The sequence below is a fragment of the Rhinopithecus bieti genome, unplaced genomic scaffold, assembly GCF_001698545.2.
Source record: "Rhinopithecus bieti isolate Rb0 unplaced genomic scaffold, ASM169854v2 scaffold_3874, whole genome shotgun sequence".
Classification (NCBI taxonomy): Eukaryota; Metazoa; Chordata; class Mammalia; order Primates; family Cercopithecidae; genus Rhinopithecus; species Rhinopithecus bieti.
Window position 1 is genome coordinate 1,343,106 of NW_016804362.1, and position 19,684 is coordinate 1,362,789.

The 19,684-nt window shown below is 35.6% G+C and overlaps 1 protein-coding gene across 1 annotated transcript in view; it reads right to left on the minus strand.

Moving 5' to 3' along the window:
- ZFC3H1 (zinc finger C3H1-type containing) overlaps positions 1-19,684 on the minus strand; it is a 54,462-nt gene that overhangs the window by 6,280 nt on the left and 28,498 nt on the right. The window contains 19 exon segments of the mRNA XM_017867509.1: positions 3,596-3,662; positions 3,665-3,689; positions 4,216-4,414; positions 4,498-4,603; positions 8,143-8,380; positions 8,955-9,143; positions 11,125-11,311; positions 12,620-12,803; positions 13,785-13,904; positions 14,464-14,565; positions 15,465-15,586; positions 15,690-15,821; positions 16,634-16,743; positions 16,829-16,919; positions 16,921-17,366; positions 17,738-17,869; positions 18,110-18,284; positions 19,008-19,157; positions 19,557-19,678. Coding sequence (XP_017722998.1) covers positions 3,596-3,662; positions 3,665-3,689; positions 4,216-4,414; positions 4,498-4,603; positions 8,143-8,380; positions 8,955-9,143; positions 11,125-11,311; positions 12,620-12,803; positions 13,785-13,904; positions 14,464-14,565; positions 15,465-15,586; positions 15,690-15,821; positions 16,634-16,743; positions 16,829-16,919; positions 16,921-17,366; positions 17,738-17,869; positions 18,110-18,284; positions 19,008-19,157; positions 19,557-19,678 — 2,897 coding nt within the window.

A 19,684-nucleotide genomic window follows, 5' to 3' on the forward strand; every position in this document is an offset into this window, starting at 1 on the left:
GGTGTTTCACCATGTTGGCCAGGCTGGTCTTGAACTCCTGGCTTCAAGTAATTCACATGCCTCAACCTCCCAAAGTGCTGGGATTACAGGCATCAGCCGCTGTGCCTGGCCACAATTTTATTATTTTATACCTATATGAAAAACTCTCCTCCTAAAATGAATTTTTTATTCTATCCCCAAGATTAAACGAAACCCCATAATCCTCTAATTAAATCTAGTTTAAAAAGAACAAATGAGTCTACCAAGTATCTGAAATTTTCCAATGAAATCTGTACTTTCTTGTTAAAAAAAGATTTACAAGGCCTTGGGCTGTGGCTCACACCCGTAATCCCAGCACTTTGGGAGGCCGAGGTAGGTGGATCACTTAAGGTCAGGAGTTCAAGATCAGCCTGGCTAACAACTTGGGTGAAACCCCAAGATCTCTACAAAAAACACAAAAATTAGCCAGGCTTGGTGGTGCATGCCTGTAGTCCCAGCTACTCCTGGGCTGAGGCGGGAGAATAGCTTGAACTCAGGAGGCAGAGATTGCAGTGAGCTGAGATCACAACACTGTGATCCAGCCCATGTTAAAGAGTGAGACCCTTTCTTTAAAAAAAAAGGATTTACTAAACCTTATGTCTGAAAGTAGTCTCTCTCACATACAGCCATATACACATAAAACCCATTTAAGTTTAATTTTAGACATGATATCAAAGTGTATTCTGTAACACATTAGCCCATAAGGTACCTGTCAAAAGAGATATATGATCAAATAAGGTTGGGAAATACTACAAATTATAGCCCCTTCTTGAAAAACCACAATACTTACTAGGATTGTAAGTCGATCCCAGTAACTCTAAAAAGTCAATCAGTAAAGAATTCTACTGGACTAAGTCCACTTTCCTTCCAATGTATTTTAATCTGTGTGTAAGATACCACCATCCTTAAGAATAACATTTTAAAGGAAATACATTGATCACAAAAATGACAATCTAGTATAACTATTTGTCTTAAATTTTTAAATAACTGCAAGGGGACAAGTCTTAATGAATTAGGCTGCATCAGGGGCAAACATAAGAAAGAAAAGAAATAGAACATCTAGAAGTCAGGTTATCATCCTGACTTTGCCAAGACAAGCTACATTACCATGAGTTAATCCCTTAAGTTTCCTCACTGAAAACTGAGATGGTCAGAAGAGATAACTTCAAATCTAATCTACTTAAGACTATAATCCCTAGTTTAACTTTAGTAAAGTAAATGATATCCCCAAATTAATTTTTCTAGCTATCTACTTAATCTTCAAATTGACTTGAAACACATGAGAAAATTACCTATCTAGTTCCTTCTGCCTGCCATCTTTATACTAAATGTCACATAGAGAGTTGATTCAACTCCAGGTAAAAATTACAGTGCTAAGTATTTTGCTTAACAATTTCTACTCATGAAATTTTTAAAGTATTTTGAACCAATTAAGAGCAGATTTCTCCTATTAATAAACATCGACAATTTATAAAGTTTAAAACTTGTATCAATATACAGTAAGTATGGCAAGGCCAAAATTATCTCATCTATCATCATTCTCCTAATATCTGATGAAAAAGACTTTCTAAATTAACAGAAATGCACAATCTTTGTGTAAACAAGGCTTTCATTATTGTTGAAATAAGCTATAAACAGAATACCTTTTTCTCTTAATTCTCAGTGAATTATGACTATTTCCACAAAATAATTTAATAAAGATGACTTAGTAATGAGAATATATTTGGAGACAACTCATTTTAAAATTTTTATTGACGCTTATGTATTCTGCCTTATTAAGCTGGCATCAAGAAGATCTGAAGATCTTTGATTAGTTACCAAGGCAGAAATTGGTAGCATTTTCTTTTAAACTAAACCAATTATCTCCGTGCCCAAGGGAAGACCAGAACCAGCAATCTCTAAAGAGCTTGGTTCAGCCTTGAATTAGTCCTTTGCCTCAGCTTGAGATGTTACAGTAAACTAATTTAAACGAGGAAGAAATTGAGTATGGAGAAGCTGAAAAACCTCTAAATTCCTTATAGAAGTTTAATTATTTTCTATTAATTTGCATTTAGAATTATTTCATTTGCAATTATTTTTAAATATTAATATAGATATAACAGAGCAGAAAGAAGGGTCCTTTGGGAAGGGCACTAAAATCGCTATGGCAATAAATTGCTACCATAAGAGGACATATATAAAGACTCAAGTCTGGAAGGGAATAGTGTCCCCAAATCTCAAATGAAACTGCCATGTTCACAAAAAGTTCCAGGGTGGGCCGGGCACAGTGGCTCACAACTGTAATTCTAGCACTTTGGGAGGCTAAGGCAGGCGGATTGCCTGAGCTCAGGAGTTCGAGACCATCCTGGGTAACACGGTGAAACCTGTCTCTACTAAAATACAAAAAATTAGCCGGGTGTGGGGGGTGTGCGCCTGTAATCCCAGCTACTCTGGAGGCTGAGACAGGAGAATTGCTTGAACCTGGGAGACGGAGGGTTGCAATGAGGTGAGATCGCACCACAGCACTCCAGCCTGGGAGACAGTGAGATTCCATCTCTTAAAATAAAATGTAAAAAAAAACAAAAAACAAAAAACAAGGTCTAAGTTGGATAGATCACTTACTTAACAAAATTTGGGCTTTAAGATTCTATTTTCACTCATCTGTATTTTCTACAATAAATTTTTTTGGGAGATATTCAGCTTAGGTCTTTCTTCTCTCAGTTCTTCCTAATACAAAATAGAGTATGTCATGATAAAATATTTTCCTTTTGATGCTGCTTTAACTTAGGATCAGCAAACCATGCCTATTTTTGTAAACAGCTGTACTGTAACACAGTCATAACCATTCATTTACATTTCATCTATGTCTGATTTCTCAATAAAGCAACATAGTAGAGTAGTGGTAATAGACTACATGGCTACATGGCCTGCTAACCTAAAATATTTACTTTCTGGCTCTTAAGAAAAAAGTTTGCTAACCCCATAAAGAGATGAGGAGGACAAAGGAAAGATAATTTTAAGAGGCTCCCCCCCAAAAAATCATTATTCAAAACCTGCCACGACCTCTTATTGTTGGAATAGGAACTCTCAGGAAAGACAGTAAGTACAGCTCTATATGAGCTATTAAGAAATTAATGGTTGAGAAAAGGATGCTCTGAAACTTCTTACTCCATGACGTATCAGGGGCTAGAGTAGTTCTCTTCAGAATTAAAAAAAGAAAAAGGCATATTATTTACATTCACTTTGATTGAAAATATATTTTGTAAAAAATCACTGAGATTGCCTTGGGATAACTAAGTGCTATAATATTCAGTACTAAAATTAACAACAATAACAATAAAGTAAAAGAATGAGTTACTATGGTTATAATATATGCCTTACTTTGTATAGTGTGTTTAATCCAAAGAATGTTAAAGAATTTTCCATCTTGCCTCCATTTTTATTGTTCTATTTACTCTGTTTCGAGTATTCTGTTAAGTGGGTATTCAAATACTAAAAAGTCAGTCTAAAATATAATCATGTAAGAAAAAAACTGTAATCTTTCTACTGAACTGTGCTATCTCTCATTCCTCTACAAACTAAGAATTCTACAACTTACCGAAACAGATCCAAGTTATTATACTTCTCAAACCCCGGTTTAAAGAAGGATGCAATAAATTTCCGCAAAATGGAAGAAGATTATCGCCTCGATTCTATTTTAAAAGAGGGAGGGGATATATATCAGGCTTACAATGTTTAATTAAAATGTCACAAGGGAGAAAAAAAGCCTTAAAAAAGTACTCATTAGATTAAGTTTCTTGGGTGGGTAAGGGGCGGAGGGGATGAGTTTGAGACATACTCAGAAAATTGTTATTATATTTTACTCTCTGAATTAAGTTCCATTAACGATTAAACAGCTTAACCTCTAATACTACCATAGGCTCACACTTCATCCACCAATTACGTATTAGCCATCTAGCACTGTGGTAGGCATTGGGCTGCAAATATGAGTAAACATGTTCCTTGCCTTCAAGAAGTTTAGTATAGCATATATTAAAGTAGGTAGGAATAAAATTACAATGCACTGTAGTAAGTATTAAGGTAGAACTATGGCAGAGAGAGAAGGAACACCTAACACAGCTTGCAAAGGGTAAAAGGACCAGGAAACACTTCCTGGTGCTGACAGGGAAATTTGAAATATAAAAGCATCATATTTAAGAATTATGCATTATTTTTTACCTGTAAGATGAAGAATTTGCACATATGATAAAAAACCTCTGCATTCTGAGGATCTTTTTCAAATGCAGTAAGCCACAATGCTCTGGCTTTGTCATGCTGATTTGTTTTCAAATATAATGCAACGAGGGCTTCCAGCAACTGGCAGTTAATGGGACATGATTCCAGTAAAGATTTACAAAGCTCCATTGCAGCCTCATACCTTAACAAAACAAAACAAAAGGCTAAAGACATGAAAAGATCACTTTTTAATACAAGGTTAGCTGCTTGGCAATTAAGTTGTACCTCTCCAGGAGTTGGTGCAGAGCAATCATGTTTGTGTAAAGTGGAAGGCAGGCCTCTATTCTTTCCTCAACAGTAAGGCTCTCATCTGTGCAAGCTTTCACCGCATCTACTCAAAAACATCACATGAATCATGTCAATCATAAAAATGAAATATTTGACTGTGTTACTTCAACTCCTAGAGGCCAATGGGAAAAGATGACCCCTCCCTTTGATTACCCATCCATCATCTTATTCACCTTTACTGAGCTTCTGGCTTTTACTCAAAGGAAGTTATCCAAGCAATCTCCAAAATCCTAAAATTCAATTCCTTTCAACTTTTCCTCAACTTCCCTGGTAAGAATAAAGTCATTCCATATGAGCTTTTGCATCTATCAGTGTTTCCATTTAAACAAGTATCTCTGTTGTAATTATCCTAAATTCTTTAAAACCCATCTCAAAAAAAAAAAAAAGTTATAGAATAAATTATCTTTTCATCTTTCCCTGACAACTGCAAAGGAAGTCTTGCCCTGCTGCCCCACAGCCATTTGATTGTTTCTCCAAACTAGATCCTTTCCTTACTCCATCAAAACACACTTTTCCCCTTGTAAAGAGTTCTTTCTTGATCTTGTTGCTACTTACTAAATGGTACAGTGTTTTACTTTGCACAGCTGTGACCATTTCCTCCTTACCCAATGGTACCACAACTTCCCAGATCCGTGGAGTTTAAAAGTGAATGCAATCACTTTAAAACTCCACTCCTGAAGTTCACTTATAAGGACTCCTATCTAACCAAACATAAAAGCTCACCTCTACCTTCATTTTATTTAACATTTGACAGTGTTCTTCCCCTTCTTCTTAATTTCTTCTTGCCTCTGCTTCCAAGAGATTGTTTAAATTTCCTCTTATTCCCATTTTAATGACTCCACTGTCCCTTTTACTCCTTACTGTTATGCTCTTAAATCTCATTTCCTCAGAGAAAATATCCCATAGCCTCAAGTACTGCATAATTTACTTCAAAAGCACATTATAAAAACTGTAAAGCATTCTGTAACACAGTAACTTCTATGTGAATAACACTCAAATCCACTTATGTATTGATAATTGTCCAAGTACGGTCCACTTCCTTTTTTTTTTGAAATGGAGTGCGCTGTTGCCCAGGCTGGAGTGCAGTGGCACAATTTCAGCTCACTGCAACCTCTGCCTCCTGGGTTCAGGCAATTATCCTGCCTCAGCCTCCCGAGTAGTTGGGATTACAGGCACACACACCACCATGCCCGACTAATTTTTGTATTTTTAGTAGAGATGGGGTTTCACCATGTTGGCCAGGCTGGTCTCAAACTCCTGACCTCAGGCGATCCACCTGCCTCAGCAGATTATCAAGTGCTGGGATTACAGATGTGAGGCACCACGCACGGCCAAGGTCTACTTCCTTACTTCCTACCGCCAACAATCATTTCCACTTGAATGACCAATTACAAACACAAATACTACTCCTACCATCAAAATCAGTCTTCCCAACTTACCAGTTTTCTACTAATGACATTTTCCTTTTCCCAGTCTCGAAACTCTGAAACCTTTCATTACTCCTTCTCCTCTTCCCTGACATTTAATCTGCAACCCGCCCCTGCCTTCCCCTCACATATTTCTATGTGATAACTTAAAACGTCTCTAATATCCTCCTTCCCAGGATACTTTTCTTGTACTTCAGTTACTGCCATCAGCTTCTGGTTGGTTTTCCTACCATTGGTGTAATTTCTCTTCAAGCACATTCTTTCTTAAAGAACCTCTACTGCCATCAAGTCTACCACATTTTCAAGGTTCTTAAAAATCAAGTATCATTCTACTTATCAGGCTTAATCACTACGATTGTCCAGCACAGAACTCTCAGTTTGATAAGACCTATCCCTTTTCCCAATCACACTTCAAATCCATTGCATAAATTCCCATCTACCTGTTGCTTTTTGTTTAACTCCCCTAACAATAATGTCCTTTCTTTTCTTTCCTTCCTTCACTGGGTATTTAACAAGCATTTAATAAGCACTTAATATTTTGCCACACATCCTTACAGGCCCTTAGAAGTAAAATGATAAATAAGACAAGGGTCCACCTCCATCTCTGAGGAGACCCACTTTGTCATACTGATAGCCATGCTTCAACATCTAGCTCCAGGTCCCCATTCTTCTATGAAGACTTCCTTTATCATGTCAATCTATAATAATCTCTTTCCTTTGGGTTTATGGCCAGTATCAAATAATTCTATAAATCACAGATCCTAGTCTCTTTTTTTTGAGACTGAGTCTCAGTCTGTTGTCCAGGATGGAGTACAACAGCGTGATCTCAGCTCACTGCAACCTTCGCCTCCTGGTTCAAGCAATTCTTGTGCCTCAGCCTCCTGAGTAGCTGGGAATACAGGCATGCATCACCACGCCCGGCTAAATTTTGTATTTTTAGTAGAGATGGGGATTCACCATGTTGGCCAGGCTGATCTTGAACTCCTGACCTCAGGTGATCTGCCCACGCCTCCTTGGCTGGGATTACAGGCATGAGCCACTGTGCCCGGCCCTAGTCTCTTTTATGTAGCATACAGTTTAGACTATATACTAACACACAGTTATATGACCTTGTATGTTTAATAATTATGACAAATGTATAGATTTTATCTTCTGACTAGGCTATATACTTCTTTTAGGAACAGGTTTTACATCTTTTTTTTTTTTTTTTTTGAGACGGAGTCTCGCTCTGTCGCCCAGGCTGGAGTGCAGTGGCCGGATCTCAGCTCACTGCAAGCTCTGCCTCCCGGGTTTACGCCATTCTCCTGCCTCAGCCTCCCGAGTAGCTGGGACTACAGGCGCCCGCCACCTCGCCTGGCTAGTTTTTTGTATTTTTTAGTAGAGACGGGGTTTCACCGTGTTAGCCAGGATGGTCTCGATCTCCTGACCTCGTGATCTGCCCGTCTCGGCCTCCCAAAGTNACAGGTTTTACATCTTTTTTTTTTTTTTTTGAGTAGGGGTCTCGCTTTGTCGCCCAGGCTGGGGGGCCGGGGGCGGCTTCCAGCTCACTGCCAGCTCTGCCTCCCGGGTTTACGCCATTCTCCTGCCTCAGCCTCCCGAGTAGCTGGGACTACAGGCGCCCGCCACCTCGCCTGGCTAGTTTTTTGTATTTTTTAGTAGAGACGGGGTTTCACCGTGTTAGCCAGGATGGTCTCGATCTCCTGACCTCGTGATCTGCCCGTCTCGGCCTCCCAAAGTGCTGGGATTACAGGCTTGAGCCACCGTGCCCGGCCAGGTTTTACATCTTTTAATGTGTTCCACAACAGGCCTATCATTTAATATAGAGAAGCAACCAACCTCACTGACTCCTGGAGAAAATATTAATTGGTTGAAAAGATACAAATCTTTAAACTTCCACCTTAATGGACTGCCCTTTGCCACAATCAGAAAGATAATGTAATATCATGCAGTTATTGGTTTTCAAAGATGCCAGTGTCCATCTTCTCTGATTCAATACTTAATTTGCCTTATAAATTATGAAACTAAAACTTGCAATATAGAGATATCAATTTGTTCCACTTAATTATGGAGAATTACAATAATGGGTAGTTAATGTTCTAAACACTGATGTTATAATATAACAGTTGATATTACAATTTATAAACTTTATACTTACCTTCAAAAACTGCTAACAACATGTCAGGATTAGTCTTTACATCTTTAACTGCTTGCCATGGCATTACAAATGATTCTGTGTTAACAATTCTTGAAGGATTATCATTAGATGGATCATAAAATTTTGAAGGGAGAATGTTGAATTCAATAAGATGTATGTAGGCCAACCATGCCAAACATCGATCACTTGTTTTAAGGTATTCAGCAACTATTCCATCATTAGCAGATTTCAATGCATTCTAGGAAAAATTTAAAATTTTTTGATAAAAAAATTAATTAGAGATGTCAATACCAGATAAACATAATTTTTACCATGCTAAAGTTTATAAAATAATAAAATGGTCACATTTGTTGGTACATCTTAAGTGTCCTGATACTTAAAATCTAGTAAGACAAAGACAAAACAGTAAAAAGAAAAAAAATTTTTTAAACCACACTCATATAGATTATTTTCATCAGACTGATTTTTTTCCCTTATGGCTTGAATCTTGAAGTTTATCTGTGGATACTTAACATAAAATACTTTCATTGAAACCTTATAAAAACTCTACTTATTATAAAACTCTACTTATTAGTATCTTATAAAAACTCTACTTATTAGTATCTTATAAAAAAAGATACTACACCCATCAGGCAAATGAGGAAATAAAGTCATAGACTTACCCAATGTCACACGACTTAGCAGTAAGTGGAAAAACAAGGATTCAAATCCAAATCTTGTGCTTTCAACCATTAAATAATGCTATGGATAACGGTGTAGACCTTTTAAACTTTTTCTACAAAATGCAATTAAATGCTGTAACAAGTGCTTACCTGTAAAATTGCCAGTGCACTTTGGCATCTCCCAGTAAATATGTGCAGCTGAACTCTAAACAAAAGAGCCTCTAAAAGCTGAAAGGACAAAATATTGGATGTTTCCCGCTTGGCTGCTCCCATTAGAAACTCCAACATTCTCTCACATACATAATCCTTCTCTTCAAAGGTGCTTTCTAGGTGTAAAAACTGCCCAAAGGGCCTTTATATTATTAATCTTGCCTTACAGGAATAAACCAAAACTACAGACTTTACACATTTCATTAAAAAACCATCTCATAGTAAATCTTCAACTTCTGCAAAAGGATAATTGTAAAATGTATAAATCCATCTTCTAGTACTACAACCTAGACTCCCTCTTCCATCACATATCGAAAAGTGGAATCAGATGAAAACTAAAACAATACAGATATACTCTTATAGTCATCACTGAAGCAATTTCATTTCTCTTTTCCCTGATTTAAAAGGTAAATCGCAGCAAGATCAGGATGAATATCCAAAGTTCACATTTATTATCACATACAATTTGTGTTGCTTAGGTGTGTGACTATATAAAAGTTTTGAGAATAGATTTATATTAGAAATATGCTGGGCACAGTGGCTCACGCCTATAATCCCAGCACTTAGGGCGGCCAAGGTGGGTAGATCACGTGAGTTTGAGACCAGCCTGGCCAATATGGTGAAACTCCATCTGTACTAAAAATACAAAACTTAGCCAGGCTCAGTGGTGCATGCCTGTAGTCCCAGTTACTTTGGAGGCTTAGGCAGGAAGACCGCTTCAACCTGGGAGGCGGAGGTTGCAGTGAGCCAACATCGCACCATTGCACTCCAGCCTGGGTGACACAGCGAGACTCCATCTCAAAAAAGATTTTTTAAAAAAGAAAGGAAATGCATGACAAAATACATTAAAGACCAAACAACTTCAAAGAAAAATATTACAACTTTTGAATATTCTACACCCTATAAAATCTTGTGGTGATCAACAGCATTCACTTTGGTACAAAGTGCTCTAGGTTTTAAAAAAGAAAAAAAAAAAAAAACAAGCATCCTTTACTATCTAAATCTGTTCAGTACCTACGTTCAAAGAGTAAGAAATAGAGTAGGAAGTTTATTAAGGGGTATCATGTTATCTAAATCTATCAGGTTCACAACTTCAGTTGGTAAGTAAATGACAGATCTGACAGCAACAGACTTATTTAAAAATTTATCTGAAACTAATGGCTCCCAAGTTCAGGTGATAAAAGTTCAGGTGAATATTTATTTTATTTCTCAAGTGGATCAATTATAATTTTAAGTCTGGGTAAAAAACATCCCATTCTTGGCTGGGCATGGTGGCTCACATCTTTAGTCCCAGCACTTCGGGAGGCCCAGGCAGGAGGACTGCATGAGCCCAAGAGTTCAAGACCAGTCTGGGCAACAGAGCAAGAACCCATCTCTACAAAAAAATCTAAAAACTATCCAGGCATGGTAGCACCCATGTGTGGCCCCAGCTACTCAGGAGGCTGAGGTAGGAGAATCGCTTGGGTCCAGGAGGTAGAGGCTGCAGTAAGTCATGACTGCACCACTGCACTCCAGCCTAGGTGACAAAGTAAGACCCTGTCTCAAAAATTGACAGCCAAAAAAACCATCTCATTCTCTTGGAGAAAGAAGAAGAGGCCACTTTTTCTCAATCAAATGTTTTAGCTTGGCAACTTTAGATATTAGTGTGAATTACAGATTGGGATTATTTCTATAAGCATGGAAACAAATAATAAAAGACAAAATGTTTCCTGGCAGTCATTATAATTTTATAGAGGCAATTTAAGATAAATTTAAAAGAAACAATTATTTCAGGTGTTTTGCAAAAGCTACACTTAACTTTGCCCAAGCTAAAACTGTGTAAATATAGGTAAGTGTGAAATTTTTAATAATTTTACATTTTTTCTTTACTAATAAAGTTAACAAAACAAAAAAATCACTGCTTCACTAAATATTTTCTTCTTGCTTAGTCTAAATTCTGATCCAGAAATGGCTTTGTGGTTACTAAAAACTGAAAGTAAGATTATTATATCCATATTCAGATAAGGCATATACTCTATTAAGCGACATATCAATATTTAAGATGATCCAAAGGATTACACACACACGCACACACACACACACGCACATGTACGTTATCTTTTCTACTCACAGTCCAAAAGCTTTGATAATCTGGAGCATATTCAACAGCTGTTTCACACATTTCCTGCACCTCGTCCTTGGTTCCTCTTTTTGAGAACAATCTGAGGTAATGGCACCAAATTTCTGGATTATCTTTGTTATTTTCCAATGCTCGCGCCAGAACGTTTAAAGCAGAATCCAAGGATTCTGAGCACTCCCTGTATATATAAAAGAAAAGGCGGGAGTGCTTTTTAGAACCTGCTTGAAAATTTAAACAGGGCTAATACAATGAATCAATTTTAAAATTCCATTTTTATTAGAATTTACCAGGAAGCCAGGATCACTTATGAAAAGGGGTACTAGATTAAGATTTTAAATCACGTGTCTGAAAGTTTCTGATTTTCCACAGACTCAACAATGTTTTAAGTGAATGTTCAGTAAGTATTTACCACAGACAAAAGTACAGTGTTATAAAACCACTAAGATTATCAACTTCAAATGTGCTTTATGTCCATATTCAGCAACACCTTTTATGATTTACACTGTTCAAGAATGGGAAAAGTTAAACGACTCTCTCTCAAGGCCAGCTACTGCACGTACAAAATATCAAAGCTTTCAGTATAATAGTTCTTTTCAACGGTCAAGGGCTTGCTATCTCTTGGAGAAGATAATTCTTTCTCATGATCCTATTCATAAAATAATGTACGGTTCTTTTGGTCTTCACTCAGCAAATGAGTCAGAAAAGAAAACACTGTACTTATCCCATTAACATGGAAATGACACACAGGAAAGTTAAATAAGCAACACATCCAGGCATGTGTGGGTTTATTAGCACTCTGCAGCACTGCTTTATTTAAAAGCTTTTAAGATAGTCAAATATTTCAAAGAAATGTGTTAAAAAAAAAAAAAACCCTTGAATTATTGTAACTATAAAGTTATAATTATGAAAAGACTATTCTTGGCTTATTTATACTACCAAGAAGTTAGAAGATGCCATTTGCAATACAAACTATTGGTTGTATAAGTTATTACTATTTACCTTATTTAAATACATATAATTTAATATGACACCAAGACAAAGAAAATTCACCATAACTTGGAGGTTCTCAGACAAGCTTTAAATATCCATTACAAATTAACAAAATTTAACCTGTTCCACCATTATTTTATCATAATTTTATTTAAAAACTATGACTACTATGATTTTTTAAAAAAACAATAATCAATCATTCCACCAGTCAGAATTTACTGTTTTAACTAATCCTACTTTGAAATAAGAGCCTACTGGAGTAAAAAACTTTAGTATAATTTATTACCCATACACTGAGCCATGCACACAAACTCAAGATCTAATCTTAAACTTGTCTAATAGCTTTTAAACAATAAAATGCTTTTGGCTTTGTCAAAAAACAAAGACTCCATTGATACTAGGAAAGAAACCTAACTGATTACCATAGGTAAAAAAAACCTCAAACATAAAAATATAAATGTGCAACCGTTTACACAAAGATTTGAAGCTGACCTACCCCTCATTTTGATTCAAGTACTTGTACGCAAGCTTGAGCCAAAGTTGTACATGAGAAGGATTTTCAAGCACACTTGCTTCTAAATTAGCGATGTCATCAGTCTCATTTGTAAAGTATCTGACATCATCTGGAGTGACAACTGTATCCAGAGCTGGAACATTTATTTGGTTCTCTGGCTGGAAAGCTATTTAAAAAAAAAGTGTTATTAGCTTCATATTTTCTTTAGTCCACAGATGCAAGAAAAAGAAAACAATTGTTCTCATCTTTAAAATAATTTAAAAACCTAAAGATTCTAATGATATGTACTAGCTCATAGCTTTAAGGTAGAGCTATGACATAATTTATTGCCCAAACCAGGACCCTTCTGAGTGGAAAGAGGAGCTATTAAAGATTACACCAGAACAAAAGGAGTAATTAGGCCTCTACTATTTTAAGGCTAAGTGACATTACCTTTTCAGTCGACTTATCAGTAACCATGATTCAACTGCTTTTTCATTATTATCAAATGAATTCACATTTGTTAAATTGCAAATTATAATTAAGAAATTAAAAGTCATACTTTATAAAGATTATTTTACTATATCTAAACTAGAAAAAAAGTGTTACATTAGTGTAAATAAGTATATAATAGTATTCATCTCTTGGATACTTGCTAATTCACAAATAATGCAAACTTGAAATTAGAAAGTAAAATGAGCCAAACATACAGGCACTCATTCATACATTATTCTGTTCATTAGTTCATCTATCATTTGTTCATTCTCATTTTTTGAGCCTTCTGCATGTCAGAAAACATATTCAAAGATGAAGTAAAATAGAACACCTGCCCTTAAGGAGGACACAGGCTAGGCAGTGGTTCTCAAATGGAAGCTACCTTCCCAGACAAATAATGTATGTTTGGAAATATCTGAAGCAGTCATAATTATTTACTAAGCAGTACTGCTTGCATTTACTGGAGAGAAGCCATGAACACAAATATTGTGCAATTTCAGAGGCAATCCTGCACAGTGAATTAACTGTATTGCCTAAAAACCCAATGGCATCGTGTTTACAAAAATTTTTTTTAACTAGGCAAGCTGATACACCAAAGGATTAGCAAAGTGTTAAATAAAGATGGAACACCACAATTTAATAATTCTGGATCTTAAATTACATAACGTCTTACCATACTTAATTGGTCCTGTAGACTGTTCCTCATCACTACTGAAGCTATTATCTGAAATAGGTTTTCTCCAAAACTTTGGCTTCCACTTTCTTTTATCTTTGTAGGTTGTAAATGGAGGAGCTAAAGTAGATAGGAGAAGATTGTTAATTGACATAACTAGTTTTTTTTTTTTTAACATTTTGAAGGATATTCAATATTTGAAAAGAACTACATTCACTCCATCTTAAAACGGTATGTATTTTTTTTTTTTTTGGACACAGAAGTCTCGCTCTGTCACCCAGGCTGGAGTGCAGTGGCGCAATCTCTGCTCACTGCAACCTCCGCCTCTTGGGTTCAAGTGATTCTCTTGCCTCAGCCTCCCAAGTAGTTAAGGCTGCAGGCACACGCTACCACCACCCAGTTACTTTTTATAATTTTAGTAGAGACGAGGTTTCGCCATGTTGGCCAGGCTGGTCTCAAACTCCTAACCTCAAGTGATCAGCCCGCCTAGGCCTCCCAAAGTGCTGGGATTACAAGCATGAGCCACCGCACCTAGCCTGAAATGATATGTATTTTATATTAAGAACATAATACCAACAAAATCTGTCATACAGAAACTAAAAAGTCCTTTTCATAAAGAGATGCAGTACACACACACACATACATACATACACACACACACTCTTATATATGTACTTACTATGACCTTTACTTTCATTGATATTGCTAACAAGGAGAACAGCCATCTGGTCCATTGACATTCGATCTTTGTTTACTCCAAAAAGTTTCTCAATGTATTTTTCTGAAATACATGCAATGCAATCTTCATGACAAATATCAATTACAGACTAGGATAATTAACATGTATGACGTGAACTCGTTTAAGAATTAAAGGCGAGTATATGGTACTAGGCAATAACACCTATGGCATTTGAAAGGGCAAAGCCTGTATTAACTACTATAGCAAATCCTACCACATCATATACCCAATTTGGGCTAAAAAAAAAAAAAGTTCCTGAAATGAACTAAATAATTAAGTTAAAGTCCCAATTTGGGAGCAATAAAATAGATTCAGTGACATTACAATCACTCTGGGCTGTGATAACACCAAATTTAGTAATTATTATTTCCTTTACTTTCAAAAGATTTGTAGCTTAAGGTTTATTACTTGGCACCAAATCTGAGAAAAAGTTTAATAATATTTGCGCACAATGTGTGACAGTAATCTCTGCTTTCTACAAAGTGTATGAAGTCTTATTTCATTACAGAATTGGAAACAACAGCCATCGTAACTTCCAGCCTTCCTCTATTTTTGAAAACAGTAAGTAAAAATAGGGTCCTATGTTAAAATCAACAGGAAAGTTTCTATACAAACAGCTTAATATTTTCTTTTAAATAAATGGAACTAAATATTTAAATGAGCTCTGTCCAAAGAACTTTCTGCAATGTTGGAAATGTCTTAAATCTGTGCTGGCATGCACTTGCCACACGTGGCCATTGGGTACTTGAAATGTGGCTAGTATAACAGAGGAGGTAAATTTTTACCTTAATTATACTGGATACAGCAAATCTAGATAAAGCATTATGGGTAAACACACTGAATTATAGTAAGTATTTTACAATTTCAACAACTAAACATATAATTTTTAAGTTGCCTAAATTCAATTTTCATTTGAGAGAGACTAAGAAATCTTTAAAAACCTGCTGCAGCAGTAATTTCTTCACTAGTACTTGTCTCTGCACAACCAATCAATGACAGATTATATGACAGAATGTCCTGGAATAATTGTTTTCGGCTAAGCGTATAGTCTTGTATATGCTGCCTAAGATAAAAAAAAAAACACAGAAAAGATAATCATGTACATATCAAAGTTAAGCAAACAAGACCGTTTTTCAAATTACAGAAGGTTCACAAAAACTACTCACCATTGACAATCATCATCATTACATGTTCCTGTTAAATCAAAACGGCAGAAACACTGATCTGGTTCAATCATATTGCTGTATGATACTGAGCTCAGGGGAAGTTTTTCCTTGGTTCGATAGTATGGACTAAATCTAAGGTGAAAAGAGTGAACAGGTATATTATGCCCAATTAATATTCCTCTGAAAACTAAGAAAACTTTAGTTTTCTTTTCAAGTTAAAATTTCCATACTTACTATTTATGAGGTTTTTATCTAATTACATTAATGCCAAAATTAATTCGAGAAAAGACCCAGAATATCAAGTGATAGAAACAAGCCGCTTACCAAAAACATAAAACAGTTGAAACAGAAAAAACCTTGTATTCTAAAAGTAGTTTCTCACCACATGATAAAATACTATATAATACTGGTATTTCTTACACACATCACCAGCTAAGACAAGAAAATCTGGAAAAAGTCTATACTACCTGGAAGGTGCTTTACAATTTTCAGATAAAACATGCAACCCTTTAACATTCTCACAACTTTTAAATGTCTAAAACTTTGGGGACCCACAAAGTTAATCATTTGAAAACATCTAAATACTCTGAAGGCTGGCCAATGCACTTCTTACCCTGAATAACAGTAAAATTAAAAATCAAAAATTAAAAAAACCTCTAAGACTCCAATTATTTTTCCTAAAATCCCTAGCGAACAGAAATCCAAAATTCTCCACATTTCTACCAATAGCCAGAAACTGGAATTTGATACGAATTGATAAATCCAAGAGTGTGGTTTGAGCCCAACAGCAGGACACTTAATTTTTACGTTCCTTAAAAGGGTAAGTCTGGTTATCGAGAGCAATGATTCAACTGCGTTTTCATTATCATCAAATATTCAAGGTAAAATATTAAAAACCAAAGAGAAATCCTGAAATTCAAGCTTATTGAATCTTTCTTTTATACCTGTAGGACTTAAAAACTAGAAGAGGACTATGGTAGGGTCTAAAAGGACATGGCTTCACTTCCATTGTTTTACTTTGTGCTGTGACAAAATCCACATCTACAGAAATCTCCTGCAAAAGAAAATAATAATTCTGTAAGGCAAATAAGGCCGGGGTGAATTTCAGATTTTAGAGAAAACACGAAATGTTCAATTACCTGACCATGCAAAACCTTCTCTGTAATGCCTGTGGTGGTTTTTAAAATCAGCTGTTTTAGGCTGTCAGCTTTTGAATATAATTTTGCAATTCACCAATTTTAACCCTAGAAAAGTTCTGGTTTTCTACCGTATTTTATTAAGCTTGTTTATGCATTCTTTGTTGGTGGTATCAGTGTGCTTAAGGTTAGGTTTAGTAAAATAATTGGATTCTAAAAAGGATCTTCTTCGCTCTCTGCTTGAACCAGACAAAATTTCATCATCAACATCATTTTCTTCAGTGTCCAGGGTTAATTTATCTTGTGTCAGATCATGAAGTGAGGGTTGAGGTAAAGAAAATTCGGGTTCCTCTTCCACAACTGGAGAGATATTTTGTTGTTCCTTTGCTTTAAGGGCTCGGGCTTCTTTTAATTTTTGAATTTTCAGGGCATATTCATATTCCAGCTTTTGTAACCGTCTTTTCTCCATAGCAATTAGTTCTGCTGAATGCTTTCTTGGACTTGATACTGGAGAACTGTCCAGTCTCATCATTTTGTTTGGCTAAGGGAGAAAAATGATATAAATACTTTACATTACTGTGATTTTATAAACAACTTCTGGTAAGATAATTGTGCTATCCCCACCATACAATGCTAACATTCCAAAACTAAATCAATATGGAGAATAAAACAGAGCTTAACCTAAGTAGCCAAAAGTTTTGCTAGTTAATCTATGACTTATGAAAAAAACAAAGTCAAGACAAAATAACAAAGTAGGCATCCAAAAATGTGGATGTCATTTAAAAACAAAGCTTTAATCTTAATCTCTTGGAATTTATAGCAAAGAGTTACTTTATATATACATCTTACCCTTAAAACTATCATAAAAACTTCCTGCTTTCTAAAAGTAAAATATTTCTATAAAAAACTCACCCCAAAGCGATCTTGTTCCAGTTTACGTTTTCCTATTTCTTTACTAGCCACTGCCTTTGCCCGAGCAAGCTCTTCTCCATATTTTAGAGTCAAAGCTTTCTTAATTGTAACACGCTGTTGAACTCTGTGAATCTGAAAATATAGAATAATCCTGAAAATGTAAATGAAAACCTTAAAACAGGAAATTTCTTCTTCTCAAATACCGCAGCTTTATTCAACTGAAAATAAAAATATTCCAATATTATTTATCAATAAGAAACTATAGGTTACACATATTTTGCTGGCTTTAGTATATGGTGGTTTGTCTTACAGAAAATTTGGCCTATAAAAATGTGTAGTACATGGGAGACTAGCGTATTTTAAAATAATTACTTGTTCCTGAAGCTTCTTCAAAAACATTCTGTTAACATTAAGAATTTTTTCAGTTGCTTGAAGCTGTTCTGTAAGTTTTGTAATCTTTGCTTCAGCATTTCTAACAGATTCTTTCTTCTTGGCTTCTTGCTGCACAAGATTCTTTAAAACAGATTCATCTTTCATCAAGAGAATCCTAAATGAGAAATAACAAAATTCTTGTTAATGTTTCCCCACAAGAGCAGACTAACACTGTCAGAATAAAAAATTTTCAAAGTAGTAGCACAATTTTAAAATGCATCTACAATGAGACACAGATAAAATTTAAAGGGATGAATATTTTTATATTCATCACACAGGTATTTAAAGTAACACTGCTGCACTGATAATAGTAACTATGAGGCTGATCTCTTAAAAAAAAAACCATTTAAGCTTGAGGTAATGTCAATTACTGTTGAAAACTTATAGTAAATATTCAATGTTGGGCCAGGTGCGGTGGGAACACATTTCCCCGGTTGAAGCGATTCTCCCACCTCAGCCTCCCAAGTAGCTGGGATTACAGGCATGCACCACCATGTCTGGCTAATTTCTTTTGTATTTTTAGTAGCAACAGGGTTTCACCATGTTGGCCAGGCTGGTCTCAAATTCCTGACCTCAAGTGATCCACCCACCTCGGCCTACCGAAGTGCTATGATTATAGGAATGAGCCACCACACCTGGCTGGTATTTTTATTTAAACATTAATTTCATTACTTTATGTAAATGTAGTATCATTCAACAAAATGACAGACTTCTACATTCTACAAAGTTTAAGTGAGAAAATGTATAATTCTACAGTATGCTTATTAATAACATATACCACAAAAATATATTTCTCTACTACAGGAACAATTAGATATGTGAAGATAACAAGGCTCACCTATGTTTTTTCAGTTTTGATTCTGCATCTGTAACCTGCTTAGTAACCATTGCTATCCTGCCAATACCATCAATTTCCACATCAGAGTTTGCTGGAGATGATGAACTTGTCTTCAGCTGATCTGATTTAATCAAACGCTGTTTCTCACGGCTAAAATTATCAAAAAGGATATATGCATTATACCCAAGAATAAACTTAAACTAATTTTAAAACGTATTCTATTTCATGCAGTAACAATATTAATCACACCGACTAACAATAAAGATGATGACCAACATGCATGACCCAAGTTAACATTCAAAGTTGATAGTGGAGTCCTTCTCTTTGAGAGTTTTCATCTTTTTTCTAAGCTGGTTATGTCGCAGCACATCACTCTATTCAAGTCTATGTATGACCATCCAGCTCCCTCTTCTGTGTGAGTTATAAAACATTAACTCTGTATCTTGGATAAAACTATCATCACTCATTTCTCAGTGCCAACGAACTCTGTAAGAGAAGTTTTGAAAACATCACATACTTTTAATGTAAATTACATAAAATTACACTTACTTGGCAATCTCTTCCTTTAACAATCTATATTCAATCTTCTTTTCTTCAGGCAAAGCCTCCGGTGTTCGCAAAGGATCATTTTCTTTTTCAGATTTTGGAGGTACTTTCGGTTTTGAAGCTTGCTAAAA